Genomic DNA, 21,635 nt, shown 5'->3' with positions numbered 1-21,635 from the left:
AGTGGCATAAAGTATGGTGGCACATATACCGGGTTACAAACATAATTTACACTAGAGGGCGCTAGTCATTTATCATATTAGACATTACAGGGTGACATGAGTGGGTATGTTTCATGTTTCATGGCCCCAGTTACTTTTAAGTTCTTTATACAGGAGAAAGCCTGGTGTGTTTAAAAATATTCTGTATGTAAATAAAGGACAATCGCTCTGTAGAAATATGCTGCATTTATATCAATATATGTGTCATGGGGCCTATAGAGGATGGTGTGGATCCACTATGTTGCCAACGAATTTGGCGTGGGGCTAAACTGAGGAGCGGAGTCTAAGGGATAGCTAGGTTTATATCTTTTAACCTCTGTATGGAGATGTGGACTTGGCTGCTAGTATGCCAAGGTCGCTACCCCCAGAGGAGTTTCTGTTGGCAGCAGCTGACGTGTAGAGGCGAGGTACAATAACAGCAGACAAGATGCAGCATCCGGTCAAGTTCAGGCAGGGTCGATAATAAATAATCTCAGGAGGATACAACTAGCAAACTGGAGTTTTGAACCTAATTGTTCAGGCAAAGAGCAATGGGAAGGCTTGGTGATTTGGCACGTGCTGGCACTATAAGAAATGCGTGCCTTAGTGGCCAACAGAGGAACAACAGGAGAGTATCGTCGAGAAAGGCAATTGCCGAATGTGGATTCATTCAAGAAAATGTATACTTGGCTGAATTTCCACACTGGAGTCTAGGGGGTCACTTATTTTACTCCTATGAGCGCCGCCTCATTCAGTCTCCGCAGGACAATCTTATTGCATAGACTAATCCTACTAGTCCTTCACTCATGACATGGAGCTGATCTTATTTTATTTTTTTACTTTTTTCTTAAAGAAGACACAAATGGTGGCTACCGAAAAGCTTAAGAGGTACCGGGACAAGAAACATGTGAGTAATTCACGGAGAGTTGGTCCTGCTATATCACATAGTAAGAACTACAATTATAAGTATAATTCTAGTATGACGTTTATCCTACCATAGAACATGTGATGGGATTATACAGGTTATACATCCGGGTTATTAGATGTTTTCTGACGTCACTAGGATTATACTTAAAGTGTAACTAAACTTTCAAAAAACTTTTGACATATTACAGTGACATGTCACAAGTTTTGATCAGTGGGGGTTTGAGCGCTGAGTGAGTGCTGTGCTGCTTAATTTCAGATCAGCTTCACGAGGAAAGCCGCACCAGCGGTGTACGGGTTTATAGACTGTCTATTGACTCTGGAATTCGATGGCTCGGCTTTCCGAGACAAGCTGATCAGAAACAAAGTGACACAGCTTTCATCCGAGCGCTTCTGCCACTATGTTTTAGCAATCAGTGGGGGTCTCAGTGGTTGAACCCCGACTGATCAAAACTTCTGACACAACACTATGACATGTCAAAAGTTTTTTAAAAGTTTAGTTACCTTTTCATATTTCTATTACTAACATTTCACAGGCTATTTATTTATCATTAAATCGTATTTTTTCACCAGCAACAGAAACAGCGGCCGTGCAGCAGAAACACGAACATCAAGGTAATAAATGCAGGTTCCATGTGGGCTTTATCACACCTTATTTTTTTTATGAATGTTCTTGCTGGCAGGAAAGACCAGCTTTGTTTCTCCCCTGCATTTCCAGGTAATACTAGTCCAGTGGTTACTAGACATTATTCATCACTGCCACTATATGAGCAGAAAGCAATGCACAGAAAACAGTTTGTGTTCCCCCTGACATCCCTACACCTGCATCAAATACAGAAAGTCCTTCGATGCTATCACTAGCCATGCTTCTCTATCACATAGCGCTCCACTGGACGCCTGTATTGTGCTGATCTAGACATTTACTATATGATTTCCTTCTGATGAAACACTTGTTTTCTTTCGTCAAAGATTCTTCAGAGCAATTTTCTGCTGCGCCACCGTCAAAACATCAGAATAAGCAGTAAGTATGTGAGACCCTCCCCAGACAGGGACTTTCTCCAGTCCAGGACATGTATACTCTTTGTGTATATAGCTCTAAGGCCACTTTCACACTCAGTATTTTGCATCAGTATTTATAAGCCAAAATCAGGAGTTGGTCCAAAACATGGAAGACATGCAAATCTTTCCATTATACTTTTGCTATTCATGTTCCGCTTCTGGGTTTGGCTTATAAATAGTAAAGCAAAAGACTGACCAAAATCATGCAGTGTGAAAGTGACCTGTCAATCAATCTGCTGAACTCATTCCTCTTTTTTTCTAGAAAATAATATCAACAGATTCAGAAACATCAGATTAAACAGTGAGTATATAAGACCCTCCACGGACAGGGATATTCTCTAGTCCAGGACATGTATTCTGTATGTGGTATCAATCTGTTTAACTCATTCCTTCCCTTTTTTCTAGACATTAACATCAAAAATTGTCATCAGTAATTTGGGCAGCATACCATCAAAACATCAATAGGGAGTATACGAGACCCTCCCCAGACAGGGCATTCTCCATTCCAGGCAGTGGCGGATCATCATTAGGGAGGTTCGGGTGAACCGCACAGACCCCCTCATGCCCGGTGGCGTCGCTAGCACAGGAGGGGGCCCCGGTGCCAGGGCTGCACCTGTCATGAGGCAAAGTGAGATTCTGTCCGACTCCCAGCTATTAGCAGCCGTGGTCTGTGCTGCTAGCTTACATCTCCCTGTACTGCTTTAGAAGCTCCCCCTCCAGCCCCCCTTCCCTGCTCTACACACCTCTCCTCCTGCTCCTCCTCCTGCTACTGCTGTTACCAGTCGGGATGTGAGGGAGGGGGAGGGGAGACTGTCTGCGGCACTGTGTCGGGCCATCAAGCTGCTGAACGCCCTTCACAAATATCCTACATAAAAGGTAAGTGCATGTGTGTTTACAATGTGTACTTTATATGTGTATAATGTGCATATTCATGTGTGTCCAATGTATGTATAGTGTTTGTTTGTTTGTATGTATATATAGTGTATGTATGTATAGATAGTGTGTGTGTGTGTGTGTGTGTGTGTGTGTGTGTGTGTGTGTGTGTGTGTGTGTGTGTATGTATGTATATATAGTGTGTGTGTGTGTGTGTGTGTGTGTGTATGTATGTATATATAGTGTGTGTGTCACGGACACAGGGTATGCGAGACAGACTGGGTTAGACTAACAATGCTCAGGCAAGGATCAGAAGGCCTGGGGCCTTCTTATAGACCAGGAAATCATGGCAGTTGATGATGACGATCCTACGGTACACAGCAGGACGGAGCGGAAGTGAGCGCTGGCGTCTCCTAGGAAGTAGACAGAGGCCAGCGCTAACGGATCCATGGCTGCGAGCATCGGGAGGTGTTTCTCTGTTCACAATGCAAATAAATATATATAATTTTGACAATGTGATTTTCTGCTTTTTTTTTAATATAATCTATCTCTCACTGGTAAAATTAACCTAGCCTAAAAATTCTAGACTGTTCATGACTTTGACAGTGGGCAAACTTACAAAATCAGCAAGGGATCAAATACTTATTTCCTTCACTGTATATATATATATATATATATATATATATATATATATATATATATATATATATATATATATATAAAGTGTATGTATGTGTATATAGAGAGTATGTGTGTATATATAGTGAGTGTATGTATGTATATATATAAATAGTGTATGTATGTGTATATATAGCGTATGTGTATATATATATATATATATATGTATGTGTATATATAGTGTATGTATATATTGTAACAACCTGGGGACCACTTAGCTCACAGGATCGCCATCTCCCGGGTGAGATGGTTGGCATACATAGAAAGTTCACTCCAACTCCTTGAGTAAAAGGTTTAAACCAGCCGCAGCTAGCTTTATTGTCTTCACCACAGTAATCAGTGTTACAACAATAAATATACAAAATAAACCCTAGGCCGTCCAGCCTCTAACCAACACATTCAGTGTCCCTCACTACGAGACACTGAGCCTTGTGCCCAGCACCTCAAAACCTTCACAGTTTTACCTCACACGGTGGTGACTCTCACAGGCTAGCATGCCTGTCTTCCCCAGACTGAGAGCTCTGTGTGAACTGCACACCCCTGAATTAAAGAGCCGTCTCAGCTGAAGCCTAACTAAGCTCATCAGACAGCCCTATTCCAGGCTTTACACCCAAGCAACAGCAGAGAAAACCCTCTCTGTTGTACATGCTCCCTGGTTGCTTAACACCTGAGTTTCTGCACCGTCCAGTAGCTGCACTGCTACAATATATATATATGAGACGTCGTCACCTGTGAGTCACTGGAATTGTAGAGAATCTGTCCCCTCTCCTGACATGTTTATTATAGAAAATCCTTGTATTCCACATGAAGTCTTTGTGCAGTCCAGGACTGATAGAAAAATTTGTGTTACCAATCCCCTTGTCAGGAGGATGTGTCCCTAGACAGTGTGATACTGTCAGTATGTAGGGGCACAGCCCTGTGAAAGAGGAATCATAACATCCATTTGTTAATGCTTGTGCAAAAAGGTAGGGTTAGCAATAGATGCGGCGTGGCGGTGGAGAAGGGGTGGGCCTAAGTTTGGCTAACAGCCCAGGGCCTATGGTCTACTTAATTCGCCACTGATTCCAGGATATGTATTCTGTCTTTGTATTATGTATATAGCTATGTCAATAAATCTGTTTAACTCATTCCTTCCCTTTATTTTTAGACATTAATATCAATAATTTTCATCAGACATTGGCAGCATAACATCAGGACATCATAACATCATTAGTAAGTATATGAGACCCTCCCCAGACAGGGACATCCTCCAGTCTATGGCATGTATTCTGTCTTTGTATTATGTATATAACTATGTCAATAAATCTGTTTAACTCATTCCTTCCCTTTATTTTTAGACATTAACATCAATAATTTTCAGCAGACATTGGCAGCATAACATCAAGACATCATAACATCATTAGTGAGTATACGAGACCCTCCCCAGACAGGGGCATCCTCCAGTCTATGATATGTATTCTGTCTTTGTATTATGTATATAGCTATGTCAATGAATCTGTTTAACTCATTCCTTCCCTTTATTTTTAGACATTAACATCAATAATTTTCATCAGGCATTGGCAGAATAACATCAGGACATTATAACATCATTAGTGAGTATACAAGACCCACCCCAGACAGGGGCATCCTCCAGTCCAGGACATGTATTCTTCTCTTTGCATATATATTTATTTATGAAGTCAATCAGTCTGTTTAACCGCTTCCCGACAATTTGTCGTATGAATATGTCATGGAAAGCTAGTGCTTCCCGCATTTTGCCGTATCTATACGACAAATGGTGGACACCTCCTCAGAAGCTGAGTCGGTGCCACCATCCCCGGGTGTTGGCTGTATGTTACAGCTGACACCCTGGGGTTATGGCATTTAAGGGGTTTGCAGCTCATCGGCACCCCAGCAATGAAATTGCTGGAGTGCCGGTGACTGCAAAGGCAACCGGAGGCCTAACATTTTCCTCCCGGAATGCCTAGTACAGAAGTTTTTCTGGGCCCGCCTGGAGGCAGGGCCTAAAAGGCTTCCAGAGCCGCCTGTAAGCGTCATCAGCGGTGGATGTCAGCTGTATGATACAGCTGACATCCACCAGTAACGGCAAGAACCGGAGCTAGCTCCGATACCTGCCACTAACCCCCTAGATGCAGCGATCGAAATTGATCGCTGCATCTTAGAGGTTGGTAGCAGATCGGCAGCCCTGCCATGCAATCAGGGCTGCCGACTGCTGCTATGGCAACAGGAGGCCTAACAATGGCCTCCTTCTCTGCCATTACAGAAGCCAATTAGGCTTTGCCCGGAGGCGAAGCCTAATCGGCTTGCTGTCAGTGAATGACTGACAGATATAATGCATTGCACTACATTGGTAGTGCAATGTATTAGAAAAATCTGACAGTTGGACCTTCAAGTTCTAGTGGGACTAAAGAAAAGTGTAAAAAAAGTGAAAAAAAAAAAGTTGTGAAAAATATAATAAAAGTTTCAAAGTAATAAAATAGTGTAGTACCGTCTTAGTCAGAGACAATATGAAATGTTAAATACTTTTGTGTCAAAAAAGACAAAAGTATAATAGGTATGATACCTTTATTGGCTAACCATAAAAGTTATATATGCAAGCCTGAAGAAGGAGCCTGTGTGCTTTGAAAGCTTGCATATAGAACTTTTATGGTTAGCCAATAAAGGTATCATACCTAATATACTTTTGTTTTTTTTTACACAAAAGTATTTAACATTTCATAAAGTAATAAAATAAAACACAATCACCTTTTTTTCCCTTATCAGGTCCTTTATTATTAAAAAAAATAAAAATAAACCATACATATGAACTTTAAAAATTGCATGTTATTTATTCCATGCGGTGAACGGCGTAAAATAAACCCCATAAAAACAATGCCGGAATTTCTGTTTTTTGGTCACTTTGCCCTACAAAAATTGGAAAAAAAAGTGATCCAAAAGTTGCATGTATCCAAAAATGGTACCTATAAAAACTATAGCTCGTCTCACAAAAACAAGCCCTCATACAGCTCCACTGATGAAAAAATTAAAAAGTATAGGTCATCAGTATATGATTGGTGGAGATCCGACACTCGGACCCCACACCGATCAGCTGTTCCGGCTGCCTCTGGGCATCAGATTTTATGCAGTTAACGGTGTCGGAAGCAGATGGCTCTTTTCACTTGAATAGGAGCAGAGCTGCTGTCTTGCAGCATGGCCACTATACTGTGACTGGAGCCATCTGCTACTGACCCTGACATCTATTGCTCAGAGTCAGCCGAAACAGCTGATCGGTGCAGGGACCAGGTATCCTGTGCATACGTAATCAGTATGAAAACTACTCCATGCCTGGACAACCCCTTTTGTCATTTCTTCCCTTTTTTTATAGACACTAACATCAATAATTTTTATGAGACATTGGCAGCATAACATCTTAACATCATTAGTGAGTATAAAAGACCCACCCCAGACAGGGGAATTCTCCAGTCCAGGACATGTATTCTGTCTTTGCATATACTGTAAGTCAACCAATCTGTATAACTAATTTCTTACCTTTTCTTCTAGACCTTAACATCAATAATTTTTATGAGATACGGGCAGCATAACATCAGGACATCAGAAGTGAGTATATATGTCAAGGTCGGTTGCAGATTTGCAGACCTGTGACCGAAATGATTAGGCAGGAGGGTGATAATATCAAAAGCGCTCAAGTACCAGTCCAGGTTTAGTACGCACTTAAAGGGGTTTCCCACCTTGGACAATTCCCTGGGACCCGAACCTATCTCTAGAACAGGGCCCTCTAAACCCACTGCTAGCTCACTCTGCTCCCGCTGCCTCCTGGCCACATCCTGGTTAGGTGGTCGGGAGTTACGGAAACAGAGTACCACGGCGAGCTACGCTGTTTCCGTAGCTACCGAGTTCCTGAAACAGCGTAGCTCGCCGCGCTACGCTGTTTCAGTAACTCCCATTTACTTCTGTGGGAGTTACGGAAATAGCGTAGCTCAGCGAGCACTTAGAGCACTTAGGAAGTGGTCGGGAGGCAGCGGAGTCGAATAAGCTAGAACAGGGTTTAGGAGGCCCCGTTCTAGAGATAGGCGCGGGGACCCACATGGGACTCTGGGACCCACATCTGTCAGACTTTTAATGCATATCCTGTTGATATGCCATAAATGTCCAAAATGGGAAAACCCCTTTAAGCGGCAACAGATTATAGCGTGAGGCAGAGATGTTAGGAAATAATCTCAGTTTGGTTCACATATAAGAAGCAACAGGTTGCAGTATTAAGCAGATATGTGGTCAGGAAACAATTACATTTCGGTACACAAATAAGCTGCTACAGTTTGTAGCGAAAGGAACTAGACTACAGGCGGGAACCTTAATAGTCTGACAATCAGGAAGTGCAAGGGACAGGTTTATATAGTAAGCCAAAAGAGTGAGACCAATCGGGCAATAACGAAAAGGACTCCAGAGGCAAAAGTCAATAAAACCTACACAACAGATTCAGGAGTGGAGCTGTCCAACATCCCCTATAGCTCAATGAGAAGAGCTACTGCCTCGGACACAGGAGTTTCTGTGTTTGAATGGTGATGATATGAGACCCTCCCCAGACTGGGGCATTCTCCAGTCCAGGACTTATATGATGTCTGTATATACAGCTACAGTCAATCAATCTGCTTAACTCATACTTTCCCCTTTTTTCCCCAGACAATAACATCGTTGATTTCCATCAGATATTGGCAGCAAAACTTCAGAAGACCAGAACATCGGCAGTGAGTATATGAGTCCCTCCACGCACAGGGACATTCATTCTTCAGTCCAGGACATGTATTCTGTTTGTGTATTATATATATATACAGCTATAAGTAACTTGCTCATTATTTTGCATTATTATTTATATGCCAAAAAACAGAAGTGGGCCCAAAACATGGAAGAGGTGAAAATTTTTCCATTTGGGTATGTTTGTAGATTTTCCACAACGGATATCGTTATGTATTACCGTAGCAGCAAAGTGGATGAGATTTGAATAAATTTCATCGACAGAATGCAGAAAAAATCTGCTTAGAAAACAATCATAAATTGACCTGCGGTGCGTTTTTTTAATCCACAGAATGTCAAAGGAATTGTTGCACTTTTGATTTGGGTTTTGCCTATTGAATTCAATGAGGAGTTAAAATCCGCAACAAATAACAAATGTTGATATTTTTGCGCAGAAACGATGCGATTTAAAATCTGAAACAATACAAAACCGTTTTTTGTTTATAATAATAAAAAAGTCTATCTTTGTCATAGCAACGGCTCCTATTCTTCCCAGCTGCTCTTCATGCAGCCCGGCCTTCTGGGATGATGTTTTAACCCAAGTGACAAATGCAGCCAATCACAGGCTGCAGCGGTCACATGGGCAGCAGCATCATCACATTCTGCAGCCCAGGACATGTATTCAGTCTTTGTATTATATATACAATCAATCAATCAATCAATCAATCAATCAATCAATTTGTTTGACTTATTCCCTTTTTTCTAGAAAATAACATCAACAGTTTCAGAAACATCACAATAAACAGTGAGTATATAAGACCCTCCCCAAACAGGGACGTTCTCTAGTCCAGAACATGTATTCTGCCTGTGCAATAAATTATCCAATCTGTTAAACTAATTTCTTCCTATTTTTTCTAGACATTAACATCAAAAATTGACATCAGAGATTTGAGCAGCATAACATCAAAAATTGACATCAGAGATTTGGGCAGCATAACATCAGTACATCATAACATCATTAGTGAGTATACGAGACCCTCCCCAGACAGGGGCAACCTCAGGTCCAGGACATGCATTTGGTTGGTGGATTATGTGTATAAAGCTAAAAGTTAATGGTTCATTCCTTTAATTTTTTTCTAGAAATTAACATCAAAAATTTTCGAGCAGACATGGGCAGCAAAAGATAAGAACATCCGAACATAAGTAGTGAGTATATATGTCAAGGTCGGTGGCAGGTTTGGAGACCGGTGGCTAAAATGATTAGGCAGGAGGTTGATAATAGCAAAAGTAATTAAGAAACAGTCCAGGTTCGGTACACAGATAAGCAGCAACAGGTTGTAGAATGAAGCAGAGACGTGGTGAGGAAACAATACAAGTTCGGTACACAAATAAGGTGCTACAGTTTGTAGAGAAAGGAACTAGTCTACAGGCAGGAACCTCAATAGTCTGACACTCAGGAAGTGCAAGGACAGGTTTATATAGTAAGCCAAAAGAGCGAGACCTAAAAGGCATTAAAGGAAAGGAATCCAGAGAGGCAAAAGTCAAGAAAACCTGGACAACAGATTCAGCAGTGGAGCTGTCCAACATCCCCTATAGCTCAATGAGAAGAGCTGCTGCCTCGGACACAGGAGTTTCTGGGTATGAATCCTTACAAAATGAGACCCTCACCAGGCAAGGACATTCTGCAGCCCAGGACATGTATTCTGTTTGTGTATATAGTTATAAGCCCCCTTTTCCATGGCAGTCATTTGGTCAGTATTTTGTATGGGTATTTATAGGCCAAAACACGGAAGAGGTGCAAAACTTTCAATAATACTTTTTATATTTATGTTCTGTTTCTGGATTTGGATTATAAATACTAATGCAAAATACTGACCAAAATACTGCCGTGTGAAGTGGCCTGTCTATCAATCAACTTAACTCATTCCCTTTTTTCTAGACAATAACATCAACAGTTCCATCTATTGGCAGCAAAACATCAAACTAAACAGTGAGTATATGAGACCCTCCTCAGACAGGAACATTCTCTAGTCCAGGACATGTATTCTGTCGGTATTTTATGTGTATACAGCTATAAGTTAATCGGTCTGTTTAACTCATTCTTGCACTTTTTTTTATAGAAAAATTTCAGCAGATATGGGCAGCAAAATATCAGAGCATCCTAACATCAGTAGTGGGTATATATATAAGGCTCTATGCACATGACCGTGCCCATAATCACAGTCTATGATTACAGGCATATCCGGCCGCAGACGGCTGTGGTCAGTCATACGCATTTGTGGACAGTGTTTCCATTATATAGTATGGGAGCCCGATCCATAAAATAAAAAAATAGGATTTTTTACGGAAGGTTTCTACGGTAAGGACACCTTCCCGTAAATATACGGGAAAGTGTCAGTCGGACATAATAATGAATAGGTCCGTAATTATAGACGAAATCTATGGTCATTTGCATGGGGCCCTAATGTCGGTGGCAGATTTGAAGTACCGAGGCTGGAACAATCTGATAGGAGGTTCATAATAGCAAAAGTAGTTAACTAGCAGTTCAGATTTGGTACACAGATAAGCGACAACAGATTGTAGCGTGACGCGGAGAAGTGGTTAGAGAATAATCTAAGTTTGATACACAGATAAGAAGCAACAGGTTGTAGGTTAAAGCAGATAAGTGGTCTGGGAACAATCCAAGTTTGGTATACATATAAGTGACAACGGGTTGTAGAGTGAGGCAAAGGTGTGGTCAGGAAACAATTTACTTTCGATACACAAATGAGCAGCAAGTTTGTGAAGTGACGCAGAAAGAAACTAGACTACAGACAGGAACCTCAAAAGTCTGACAATCAGGAAGTGCAAGGACAGGTTTATATAGTATACCAAAAGATTGAGACCAATCAGGCAATAAAGCATGGAATCCATAGAGGCAAAAGTCAAGAAAATCTGGACAACATATTCAGCAGTGGAACTCTCCAAAATCCCTTATAGTACAATGAGAAAAGCAGCAGGAGTTTCTCGGTTTCAATCACGACAATATAAGACCCTCTCCAGACAGGGACATTCTCTAGTCCAGGACATGTATTCTGTTTGTGTGTTATGTGTGTGTACTAATAAGACCCCTTTTAAACATCAGTATTTTGTATTAGTATTTATATCCAAGATCGGGAGAGGGTCAAAAACACGGAAGAGATGTAAATTTTTCCATTATACTTTTTCTATATATTTTCTGTTTCAAGTTTTGGCTGCAAAATACTGACCAAAATACTGGCGTGTGAAAGTGGCCTGTCTATGAATCAACTTAACTTATTCCATTTTTTCTAGACAATAACATCAACAGTTTAATCAATGGGCAGCAAAACATCAGACTTAACAGTGAGTATATGAGACCCTCCCCAGACAGGGACCTTCCCCAGTCCAGGACATATATTATGTGTAAATAGTTATAAGTTAAGCGATCTGTTTAACTAATTTCTCCCATTTTTTCTAGACATTAACATCAAAAAGTTTCAGCAGATATGGGTAGCAAAAGATCATAACATTCGAACATCAGTAGTGAGTATATATGTTAATGTCAGTGGCAGATTTGAAGTCCTGTGACTGAAACGATCAGGCAGGAGGTTAAAAATAGCAAAAGTAATTAGGTAACAGTCCAGGTTCGGTACGCAGATAAGCAACAACAGATTGTAGCATAGAGACATGTTGAGGAAATTATCTAAGTTTGATACACAGATAGGCAGCAACAGGTTGTAGCGTAAAGCAGAGATGTGGTCCGGAAACAATCCAAGATTTGTGCTCAAACAAGTGACAACAGGTTGTAGAGTGAGGCAGAGATGTGGTCAGAAAATAATTCAATTTCGGTACACAAATGAGCAGCAACAGTTTGTAGAGTAAGACAGATGGAACTAGACTACAGGCAGGAATCTCAATAGTCTGACAATCAGGAAGGGCAAGGGACAGGATTATATAGTAAACCAAAAGACTGAGACCAATCAGGCAATAAAGGAAAGGAATCCAGAGGCGCAAAAGTCAAGAAAACCTAGACAGCAGATTCAGCAGTGGAGCTCTCTGACATCACCTATAGCTCAATGAGATGAGCTGCTGCCTGGGACAGGAGCTTCTGGGTTTCAATCCAGACAGGGACATTCTCCAGTCAGGACATGTATTCGGAAATGTATATATATATATATATATGTATATATATATAGCTATAAGGCAACTTTCACGCGTCAGTATTTTGCATCAGTATCTGTAAGCAAAAAATAGAAACTGGTCTAAAACACAGAAGAGTTGTGAATATTTATATTATTCTTTTTCTAATTATGTTTTGGTTTTGGCTTATAAATACTGATGAATAATAATGACCAATATACTGCAACGTGACAGTGACCTGTCAATTAATCTGCTTAATTTCTTACCTTTTTTCTAGACAATAACATCAACAGTTTCCGCTATGGGCAGCAAAAAATCAGACTGAACAGTAAGTATATGAGACCCTCCCCAGACAGGGACATTCCCCAGTCCAGGACATGTGTTTTGTATATGATCTGTATACAGCTATAAGTCAATCAATCTGTATAACTCATTCCCTTTTTTCCAGACAAGAACATCTATAATTTCAGAAAATGACATCAGAATATGAGCACATCACCAGTGAGTATATGACCCTCCATAGACAGGGGCAGACTACAGTAAACTCTCTATTCTATGAATTTTCAGTCGCATCCATTTCCCACACCTATTAGTCCTGGTGGGTGGGGTGATGTGGGGCCATATACTGCTCTGGGGCCCTGTGACTGCATGTTACTCCGCTGTGTGTCATGGTCGTATTTTTCTGGTTATAAAATATGTGTTCTTCTACAGGTCACCATGAAGAACCATCATCACTTTTTAATACGCACAATTTGACATCTTATAAAAAAAAAAACGCAGAAAATAACTTTTCTATCAACAAACATTGAAAAGTCAACGAAGACTTACTGGATCCTCGAAAGGGAAAGGGAGTATTTTATTTGAGGCGGCATATAGGACATCAAACACAAAGCTACGAGACAACATGTAGAGCCCGAACATCAATCATCATCAGCGGCAATACCTTTCCCAAATTTGCCACCTGGATTTAGTTAATTCATTATCATTGCGGAAATTAAAAAAATACATTTTAAAAACTCTGTTCTTCTGTTTTCTCTTTCACTTCATGTCTTTCCTGCTTTATGGGTAAATAAACAGAGTTATGTGGCTGTGGAGAGGGGAGAGTCTGGGAAAGTCCTGGAGGAGTTCTGATGATGACCATAATGGTTGTCACTCGGCTTTGTAACCATTCTCCATGGAGGAAATTAATTCCCATCAATGGAAATATCTTTTTTAACCCCTTAGTGACCACCAATACGCCTTTTCACGGCGGTCACTAAGGGGCTTCAGCCCTATAGGACGCTGTCATGTGAACCCAGCCTAAAGTAAACCTAAAAACTACACTAACTATTATTTTTTTGATTTTTTATAACAGACGTAATAAAATAAAGCCCTAATGTAGTCTTACGGCTATTATGGCCCTAAACACTAACGCTAAACTAGCACTAACCCTAAACTAACACTTACGCTAAACTAGCACTAACGCTAAACTAACACTAACCCTAAACTAGCACTAACGCTAAACTAGCACTAACGCTAAACTAACACTAACGCTAAACTAGCACTAACGCTAAACTAGCACTAACGCTAAACTAACACTAACGCTAAACTAGCACTAACGCTAAACTAGCACTAACGCTAAACTAACACTAACCCTAAACTAGCACTAACGCTAAACTAGCACTAACGCTAGTCTAGATTTTATATTATATATATATATATATATATATATATATATATATACTAGAAAGCGGTGATTTGTTTCTTCACTTTTTTTTACAGCACAGGACGCAGACTGATCTCTCTCTCCTCTCAAGGAACAACTACAATGAGAGGAGAGAGAAACACAGCCCATGTCCTGGCTGTGTTATTAAAATAACTGTCTTTGATCTCTGTGATAGGTTTTATCACACAGATCACCTGATCAGGGACCAGTCACAACGGTCCCTGATGGTTTCTGTGCCAGCTGCTGACACAGGCAGGTTATGCACAGTGCATGCGCGCGCCATTTTGGTTTCAACTGTGTTTTTATTGAACATTTTTCAAAAATATACATATAACTTAGAGCAGCATGAAGGGCCATGCAATTCACATAGTAAGACAGTAACTTTCAATAGACAGACAAAACATCTGGGAAAAAACACAGGGGTTTAAGGGGGTGAGGGGGGGGGGATAGTCGGAGCTCCACCTACCACCTAATCTTGAGTTCCCTGTATCCAATACTTGTCCCACGGGTCCCACACCACTTTGAACCTGTCCAGTTCATTGTCAATAGAGGCCGTCATATGCTCCATTGTACGTATTTCCCTAATTCTAGTTACTAAGTCGATGTGGGAGGGAGGGGTTGTCTGTCTCCATTTCCACGCTATCAACGTCTTAGCGGCTGTGAGAAAGTGTCGAAAGAGTCGAGCTGGTGATTTCCCCAAAGACCTAGGGGGAACATTTAGGAGGTAATGAAGAGGGTCTAAGGGAATATCCTGCTGCAACACCGCCAATGCCAAGTTCTTAACTTCCAACCAATACTGTTGTACCAGTGAACAGCTCCAGAAAATATGGAACAGATCACCTCTCTGACCTCTACATCGCCAGCAATCCGACGGAATACCCGGATTGAAGCTATGCAAAAAGGCAGGGGTATGGTACCAAAACATAAGGATTTTATATTGATTTTCCTTATATGCAGTGCAGATGGAGGTTTTAGCTGCTTGCGACCAAATAATCTGCCACAATGAGAGCGGGATGGATTTATTCAGTAAGGCCTCCCACTTCAACATGTATCTATGCCCAGGCGGAGGGGAACCCTCCGGGGATAGCAATAATGCATAAATGGCTGAGATAAGCCCCCTAGTGGTGGTAGCATACCGACATAACCTTTCGAAGCTTGTAGGTGCAGTAACCCGCGTGGATCTAAAAGTTTGCTGCATGTAATGTCTAACCTGAAGATAGTGAAAGAACGCAGCGGAGGGAATATTATGATGTTTTTGAAAGTATGAAAACGGGTGAAGCTCTTGCGTGTGGGGATCAACCATATCAGCCAGGTGAAATACCTCAATTCCCGTCCACAATCGGACTATTCGGGAGGTAGTGCCCCCCGGAATAGTGGGAGTGTAGAGTACCGAAGTCAAGGGCGGGCAACCCGATGCCAAATGGAAGCGGTTTTTACAGGTTTCCCACACCTCCCTTTGAAATCTCATGGGACCCAATAAAGATGCAGTCGGCATTACCAGTGGGTCACCCCATAACAGGGAGTTTGGGTGGACCGGGGCCATCCATAGCTTCTCTATTTCGGTCCATTTATTGTACGCCCTTAAAGACACCCAGCTGGGTATGCGACGGAGGTGTGCCGCCCAGTAGTACTTCACCACATCAGGGACCGATAGCCCACCCGCAGATCGACCCGATAATAAAACTGATTTCGGAATTCGATGTCTGCCGGAATGCCATATGAACCTGAGGATAGAAGACTGCATGGCCCGCAATTCCTTCATAGGTACTGCTACCGGCAAAGTCTCAAAGTAGTACAGTAATTTAGGGAGCAAGGTCATTTTGACCGCTGCTATGCGCCCAAAAAATGACATGGGAAGAGGATCCCACCTGGCCATTAGCTGACGTAGCTCTACAAACAGAGAGGGGAAATTAGCCTTGTAAACCGACGTATAGGAGGGAGTGAGTTGAACTCCTAAATAAGTCAGGGAGGTTTCCTTCCAGTTGTAGGTGTAGTTGTGTTTGAGTAGCTGGAGCTCCTGGTGTGGGACATTAAGAGGGAGCGCTTCCGTTTTAGATGTATTAGTTTTATATCCTGACAGCCTCCCATACCTACGGAGAACTGTAGTAAGGTTAGGGAGGGAGGTATGAGGTTTAGTGATAGTCAAGAGGACGTCATCTGCAAACAGGGAAACCTTAAACTCTTTATCTTGTATCTGGACCCCCGCTATATCCCTGGATTTCCGTATTTGAGCTGCTAAAGGTTCTATGCATAGCACAAATAAAAGTGGGGATAGGGGACACCCCTGACGTGTACCATTCCAGATTTGAAACGGAGGGGAGGTGGAGTGTGGGAGTTTAATTGCCGCTGTCGGTTTGGAGTAGAGACCACGCAGTGCTGTCAAATAAGGGCCCGAAATCCCAAATGAATTTAGAGTTTCGAACATAAATGGCCATCCCAAGCGGTCAAACGCCTTCTCTGCATCTAGACTAAGAAGGATCGCCGATTCCTTTTGCTTTTGGAGGGCATCAATGAGGTCAAGGGCCCTTCGTGTGTTGTCTCCTCCTTGCCTAAGAGGCACAAAGCCCACTTGGTCTTTGTGAATCAAAGAAGGGAGCCAAACATTGAGTCTATTAGCTAGAAGACGGGTGAAAATTTTTAGATCCGAATTCAGAAGGGCTATGGGTCTGTAATTGGAGCACTCTGCGTGGTCTTTACCCGGTTTAGGGATCAGCGTGATATGAGAATGCAGGAATGTTTGAGGGATGGGAGAACCCTGTAGGAATTCATTAAATAACGAAGCCATCCGTGGAACCAAGATCTCTGCAAAGGTCTTATAATACCCATATGTAAAGCCATCTGGTCCAGGGGCCTTACCACTAGGGAGGTCCTTCAATATATCAAACAATTCCTCCGCAGAGATCGGGGCATTCAGGGATGAAAGCTCCTCATCTTTCAGTTTAGGGAGAGCACAGGAAGAGAGATATGCTTGCAGCGTTTCCCTCCGACGAGCCGGATCAGGTGGTAAGGTATTTGGCAGGTGGTATAAGGATTTATAATAGTCATGAAAAAGTGTGGCTATCGTGTCTGGGTGATGCTGGAGTATGCCCGCCTTATCCCGAACCGCCTGTGGAGTACGAACAGTCGCCTGATCCCGCAATAGTCTGGCCAGAAGCGAGTGCGCCTTATTACCTTTGTCGTAATATTTCCTTTTTGTGTATAGTAATGACTTTTCTACCCCCTTCATAGCTAAGTCCTTGAGTTGTGCTCTAGCCTCTATCAATTTCCGTAGTGTCGGGACCGCCGGTTTAATCCCCATTTCTCTCTCCAACTTAGTAATTGTCCGATGGAGAGCCACCCGCTTGGCCCGAGAGTCTCTTTTCAATCTAGATCCCATTACTATGCATTGCCCTCTCATCACCGCCTTATGCGCCTCCCAAAGAGTGGATACTGAAGGAACCGATCCCTCATTAAGTGCATAAAATTCCCGCATATGTCCGGCCAGGCTGTCCCTAAGAGAAGGGGACTTAATCAAAGTTTCGTTTAAGCGCCAATGACATACTCTCGTATTTGGTTTCCCTATCTGTAGGGACACAGAAACTGGTGCGTGATCTGACCAAGAGATGGGGTCTATATTCGCCCCCTGGAGCGCACGGAGGGCAGGGACATTACCAAAAAAGTAATCTAAGCGTGTATGAGTGCTGTGCGTATGGGAGAAGAAGGTATAGGACCTATCACCTGGGTGATCCACTCGCCACAAATCATAGAGCTGGTGCTCTCTAATTAGTTGCCTAAAACGTGTAGAAAGTCCTGTAAGGGTGGGCGTCGGAGTAGCGTGTGTAAGAGAGACCCTATCCATGGACGTGGAGAACGGGACATTAAAATCTCCTCCCACCAGCCATGCCCCCCTAGGAAGCTTCTGGAGTTTAGAAAGGAGTCTACGTAGGAATGGAATCTGTGCGGTATTAGGAGAGTAAACGTTACATAAAACAATGGGCTGTCCAAGCAAAGTCCCCTCTATTATAACATATCTGCCTTTCGGATCTAGATGTGAGGTGTGAACTTGTATGGGGCAGGAAGCTGCCATTTTGTGTGTGAGGGGGGGAATCGGAAGGGGGGAATCAGACGTGGGAGGGGGGGTGATTCATCTGGGGTATACTGGGGAACACTTATTACCCTTTCTCTCTAAGGAGTTATTCCATGAGAGGAGAGAGAAAGGGTAACGATCTGCCGCTTTGCAGTGACCGCCGTGATTTAACGAATCACGGCGATCACGTGACCAGAGACCACTCGTTATGGTCTCTGGTTGTTGCTCTGAACCCTCAACTACCTCCGGTAACTGAGAGAACGGAGCTTTGATCATTTATTTTGGCGCTACATTAGGCTAAAGCGCTGCCGTGTAAAGGCGGCGCCTAAAAAAACAGCCGGTGTGCACAGAACATCGTAAAACCCATTCAAATGAATGGGCAGATGTTTGCCGGCGCTTTGGAGCCTTATTTTTGGACGTAATTCGAGGTGTAAAACACCCGAATTACGTCCGTAAATAAGGTGTGTGAGCCCAGCCTTAGGGTTCTTATAGGACTTATAGGGCATATATATATATATATATATATATATACTGTACATACATACATACATATCTATAAATATAATGTCTCAGAGACTGTACAGCGCGAAGCAAGCCTACGCCTTGCTATGTTCCAACAGTTCTGAAAGTGAAACGAGCTTGCGTTCTTTTGGCCAAAACGACAACTAATACCCCATGTTTTTTCATGGTTACTTACATTGTACATACTTTTTTTCAGGACGCGCCCGGGTCTTATGATGCTGGGATAGCCTGGTGTGCGGATGTTTGGCATTGCATGCAGGGCAGCCCGCTCTCTTACAGTATGGGCGTTATAAATAGGCTGCTATTCGGCGATATATGCTGTGCCTCACTATCCAAACACTATGCCTCCATGTTTTACACACTACACTCACGTTTTGTTTCACTCACAGCCCTGATTTCTACACACTACACTTAGCCATGTCCCCTATACCTCATATGTACACTATACACAGTACTTTATTATTTATTTATTATTATTATACATTTACTTCTATGCCCAACACACCACTCCCCTCAAGGTTAGTGGGAGCGGCTATCATTATTTAAACACACCTGGGCACTTTCCTTCAACAGCATTCTCTGACCTGGTTGCGTCCTGTTTGGAACGGGTTTTTTTTACCCACCACCTAATCTGTGAGTATGGCCTTTTCTGTGTTTTTAATTACATTCTATGTCCCATTTTTTTGCATATCTGAAAGTGAAACTGACACCGCTTCAGAACTTTTTCCCGACAGTGACGATTCCTATTCTACCGCTGAACCCCATAGTCCTATGGTGGTAGATACAGCAGTCGCTATAGATGTGTACCTCGGTAACAGTGATCATAATATAGTTACATTTTACCTATACTGTAAAAAACAAACGCAGGCTGGGAGGGCAAAAACATTTAATTTTAAGAAAGACAATTTCCCCAGGATGAGGGCTGCAATTCAGGATATAGACTGGGAAGAACTAATGTCAAATAATGGAACAAATGATAAATGGGAGATTTTCAAATCTACTTTGAGTTATTATAGTGCAAAATTTATTCCTACAGGTAACAAGTATAAACGACTCAAATTAAACCCCACATGGCTTACACCTTCTGTGAAAGGGGCAATACATGACAAAAAAAGGGCATTTAAAAAATACAAATCTGAGGGTACAGCTGTAGCCTTTGTAAAATATAAAGAGCTTAATAAAATCTGTAAAAATGTAATAAAATTAGCAAAAATACAAAATGAAAGGCAGGTGGCCAAGGATAGTAAAACAAATCCCCAAAAATTCTTCAAGCATATAAATGCAAAAAAGCCCAGGTCTGAACATGTAGGACCCCTAGATAATGGTAATGGGGAGTTGATCACAGGGGATCAAGAGAAGGCAGAGTTACTAAATGGGTTCTTTAGCTCTGTATATACAACTGAAGAAGGAGCAGCTGATGTAGCCGGTGCCAGTGCTGTTAATATATCAGTTGATATACTGAATTGGATGAATGTAGAGATGGTCCAAGCTAAATTAAATAAAATAAATGTGCACAAGGCCCCGGGACCAGATGGGTTACACCCTAGAGTTCTTAAAGAGCTTAGTTCAGTTATTTCTGTCCCCCTTTTCATAATATTCAGAGAATCTCTAGTGACTGGTATAGTGCCAAGGGACTGGCGCAGGGCAAATGTGGTGCCTATTTTCAAAAAGGGCTCTATGTCTTCCCTGGGTAATTATAGACCAGTAAGCTTAACATCCATCGTGGGGAAAATGTTTGAGGGGCTATTGAGGGACTATATACAGGATTATGTGACAATAAATAGCATTATAAGTGACAGCCAGCACGGTTTTACTAAGGACAGAAGTTGTCAAACTAACCTGATCTGTTTTTATGAAGAGGTGAGCAGAAGTCTAGACAGAGGGGCCGCTGTGGATTTAGTGTTTTTGGACTTTGCAAAGGCATTTGACACTGTCCCCCATAGACGCCTAATGGGTAAATTAAGGACTATAGGTTTAGAAAATATAGTTTGTAATTGGATTGAGAATTGGCTCAAGGACCGTATCCAGAGAGTTGTGGTCAATGATTCCTACTCTGAATGGTCACCGGTTATAAGTGGTGTACCCCAGGGTTCAGTGCTGGGACCCCTATTATTCAACTTATTTATTAATGATATAGAGGATGGGATTAATAGCACTATTTCTATTTTTGCAGATGACACCAAGCTATGTAATATAGTTCAGTCTATGGAAGATGTTCATGAATTACAGGCAGATTTAAACAAACTAAGTGTTTGGGCGTCCACTTGACAGATGAAGTTTAATGTAGATAAATGTAAAGTTATGCATCTGGGTACCAACAACCTGCATGCATCATATGTCCTAGGGGGAGCTACACTGGCGGATTCACTTGTTGAGAAGGATCTGGGTGTACTTGTAAATCATAAACTCAATAACAGCATGCAGTGTCAATTAGCTGCTTCAAAGGCCAGCAGGATATTGTCGTGTATTAAAAGAGGCATGGACTCGCGGGACAGGGATGTAATATTACCACTTTACAAAGCATTAGTGAGGCCTCATCTGGAATATGCAGTCCAGTTCTGGGCTCCAGTTCATAGAAAGGATGCCCTGGAGTTGGAAAAAATACAAAGAAGAGCAACGAAGCTAATTAGGGGCATGGAGAATTTAAGTTATGAGGAAAGATTGAAAGAATTAAACCTATTTAGCCTTGAAAAAAGACGACTAAGGGGGGACATGATTAACTTATATAAATATATTAATGGCACATACAAAAAATATGGTGAAATCCTGTTCCTTGTAAAACCCCCTCAAAAAACAAGGGGGCACTCCCTCCGTCTGGAGAAAAAAAGGTTCAAGCTGCAGAGGCGACAAGGCTTCTTTACAGTAAGAACGGTGAATTTATGGAATAGTCACCGCAGGAGCCGCCACAGCAGGGACAGC

General features: G+C 42.0%; 1 protein-coding gene and 1 long non-coding RNA gene across 2 annotated transcripts in view; both read left to right on the top strand.

The window, feature by feature from the left end:
• The window catches only part of LOC142760384 (uncharacterized), a 49,706-nt gene extending 40,618 nt beyond the window's left edge, over positions 1–9,088 (top strand). Inside the window, exons 9-18 of the mRNA XM_075863568.1 lie at positions 872–925; positions 1,516–1,557; positions 1,912–1,963; positions 2,264–2,877; positions 4,700–4,764; positions 4,890–4,954; positions 5,080–5,144; positions 7,093–7,149; positions 8,233–8,297; positions 9,050–9,088. Coding sequence (XP_075719683.1) covers positions 872–925; positions 1,516–1,557; positions 1,912–1,960 — 145 coding nt within the window. The 3' untranslated portion in view covers positions 1,961–1,963; positions 2,264–2,877; positions 4,700–4,764; ... (3 more) ...; positions 8,233–8,297; positions 9,050–9,088. The remainder of the gene's footprint in view (positions 1–871; positions 926–1,515; positions 1,558–1,911; positions 1,964–2,263; positions 2,878–4,699; positions 4,765–4,889; positions 4,955–5,079; positions 5,145–7,092; positions 7,150–8,232; positions 8,298–9,049) is intronic.
• Positions 9,089–9,495: 407 nt separating this feature from the next.
• On the top strand, positions 9,496–13,413 carry LOC142759119 (uncharacterized). The gene is made up of 6 exons (XR_012883065.1): positions 9,496–10,273; positions 11,596–11,646; positions 11,762–11,826; positions 12,701–12,751; positions 12,872–12,924; positions 13,135–13,413. It is a non-coding gene; the product is annotated as an uncharacterized LOC142759119 (long non-coding RNA).
• Positions 13,414–21,635: the final 8,222 nt, after the last annotated feature.

This window comes from Rhinoderma darwinii, chromosome 4 (assembly GCF_050947455.1).
Source record: "Rhinoderma darwinii isolate aRhiDar2 chromosome 4, aRhiDar2.hap1, whole genome shotgun sequence".
In the NCBI taxonomy this organism is placed as follows: Eukaryota; Metazoa; Chordata; class Amphibia; order Anura; family Rhinodermatidae; genus Rhinoderma; species Rhinoderma darwinii.
This window is presented reverse-complemented; position numbering and strand designations above follow the sequence as displayed.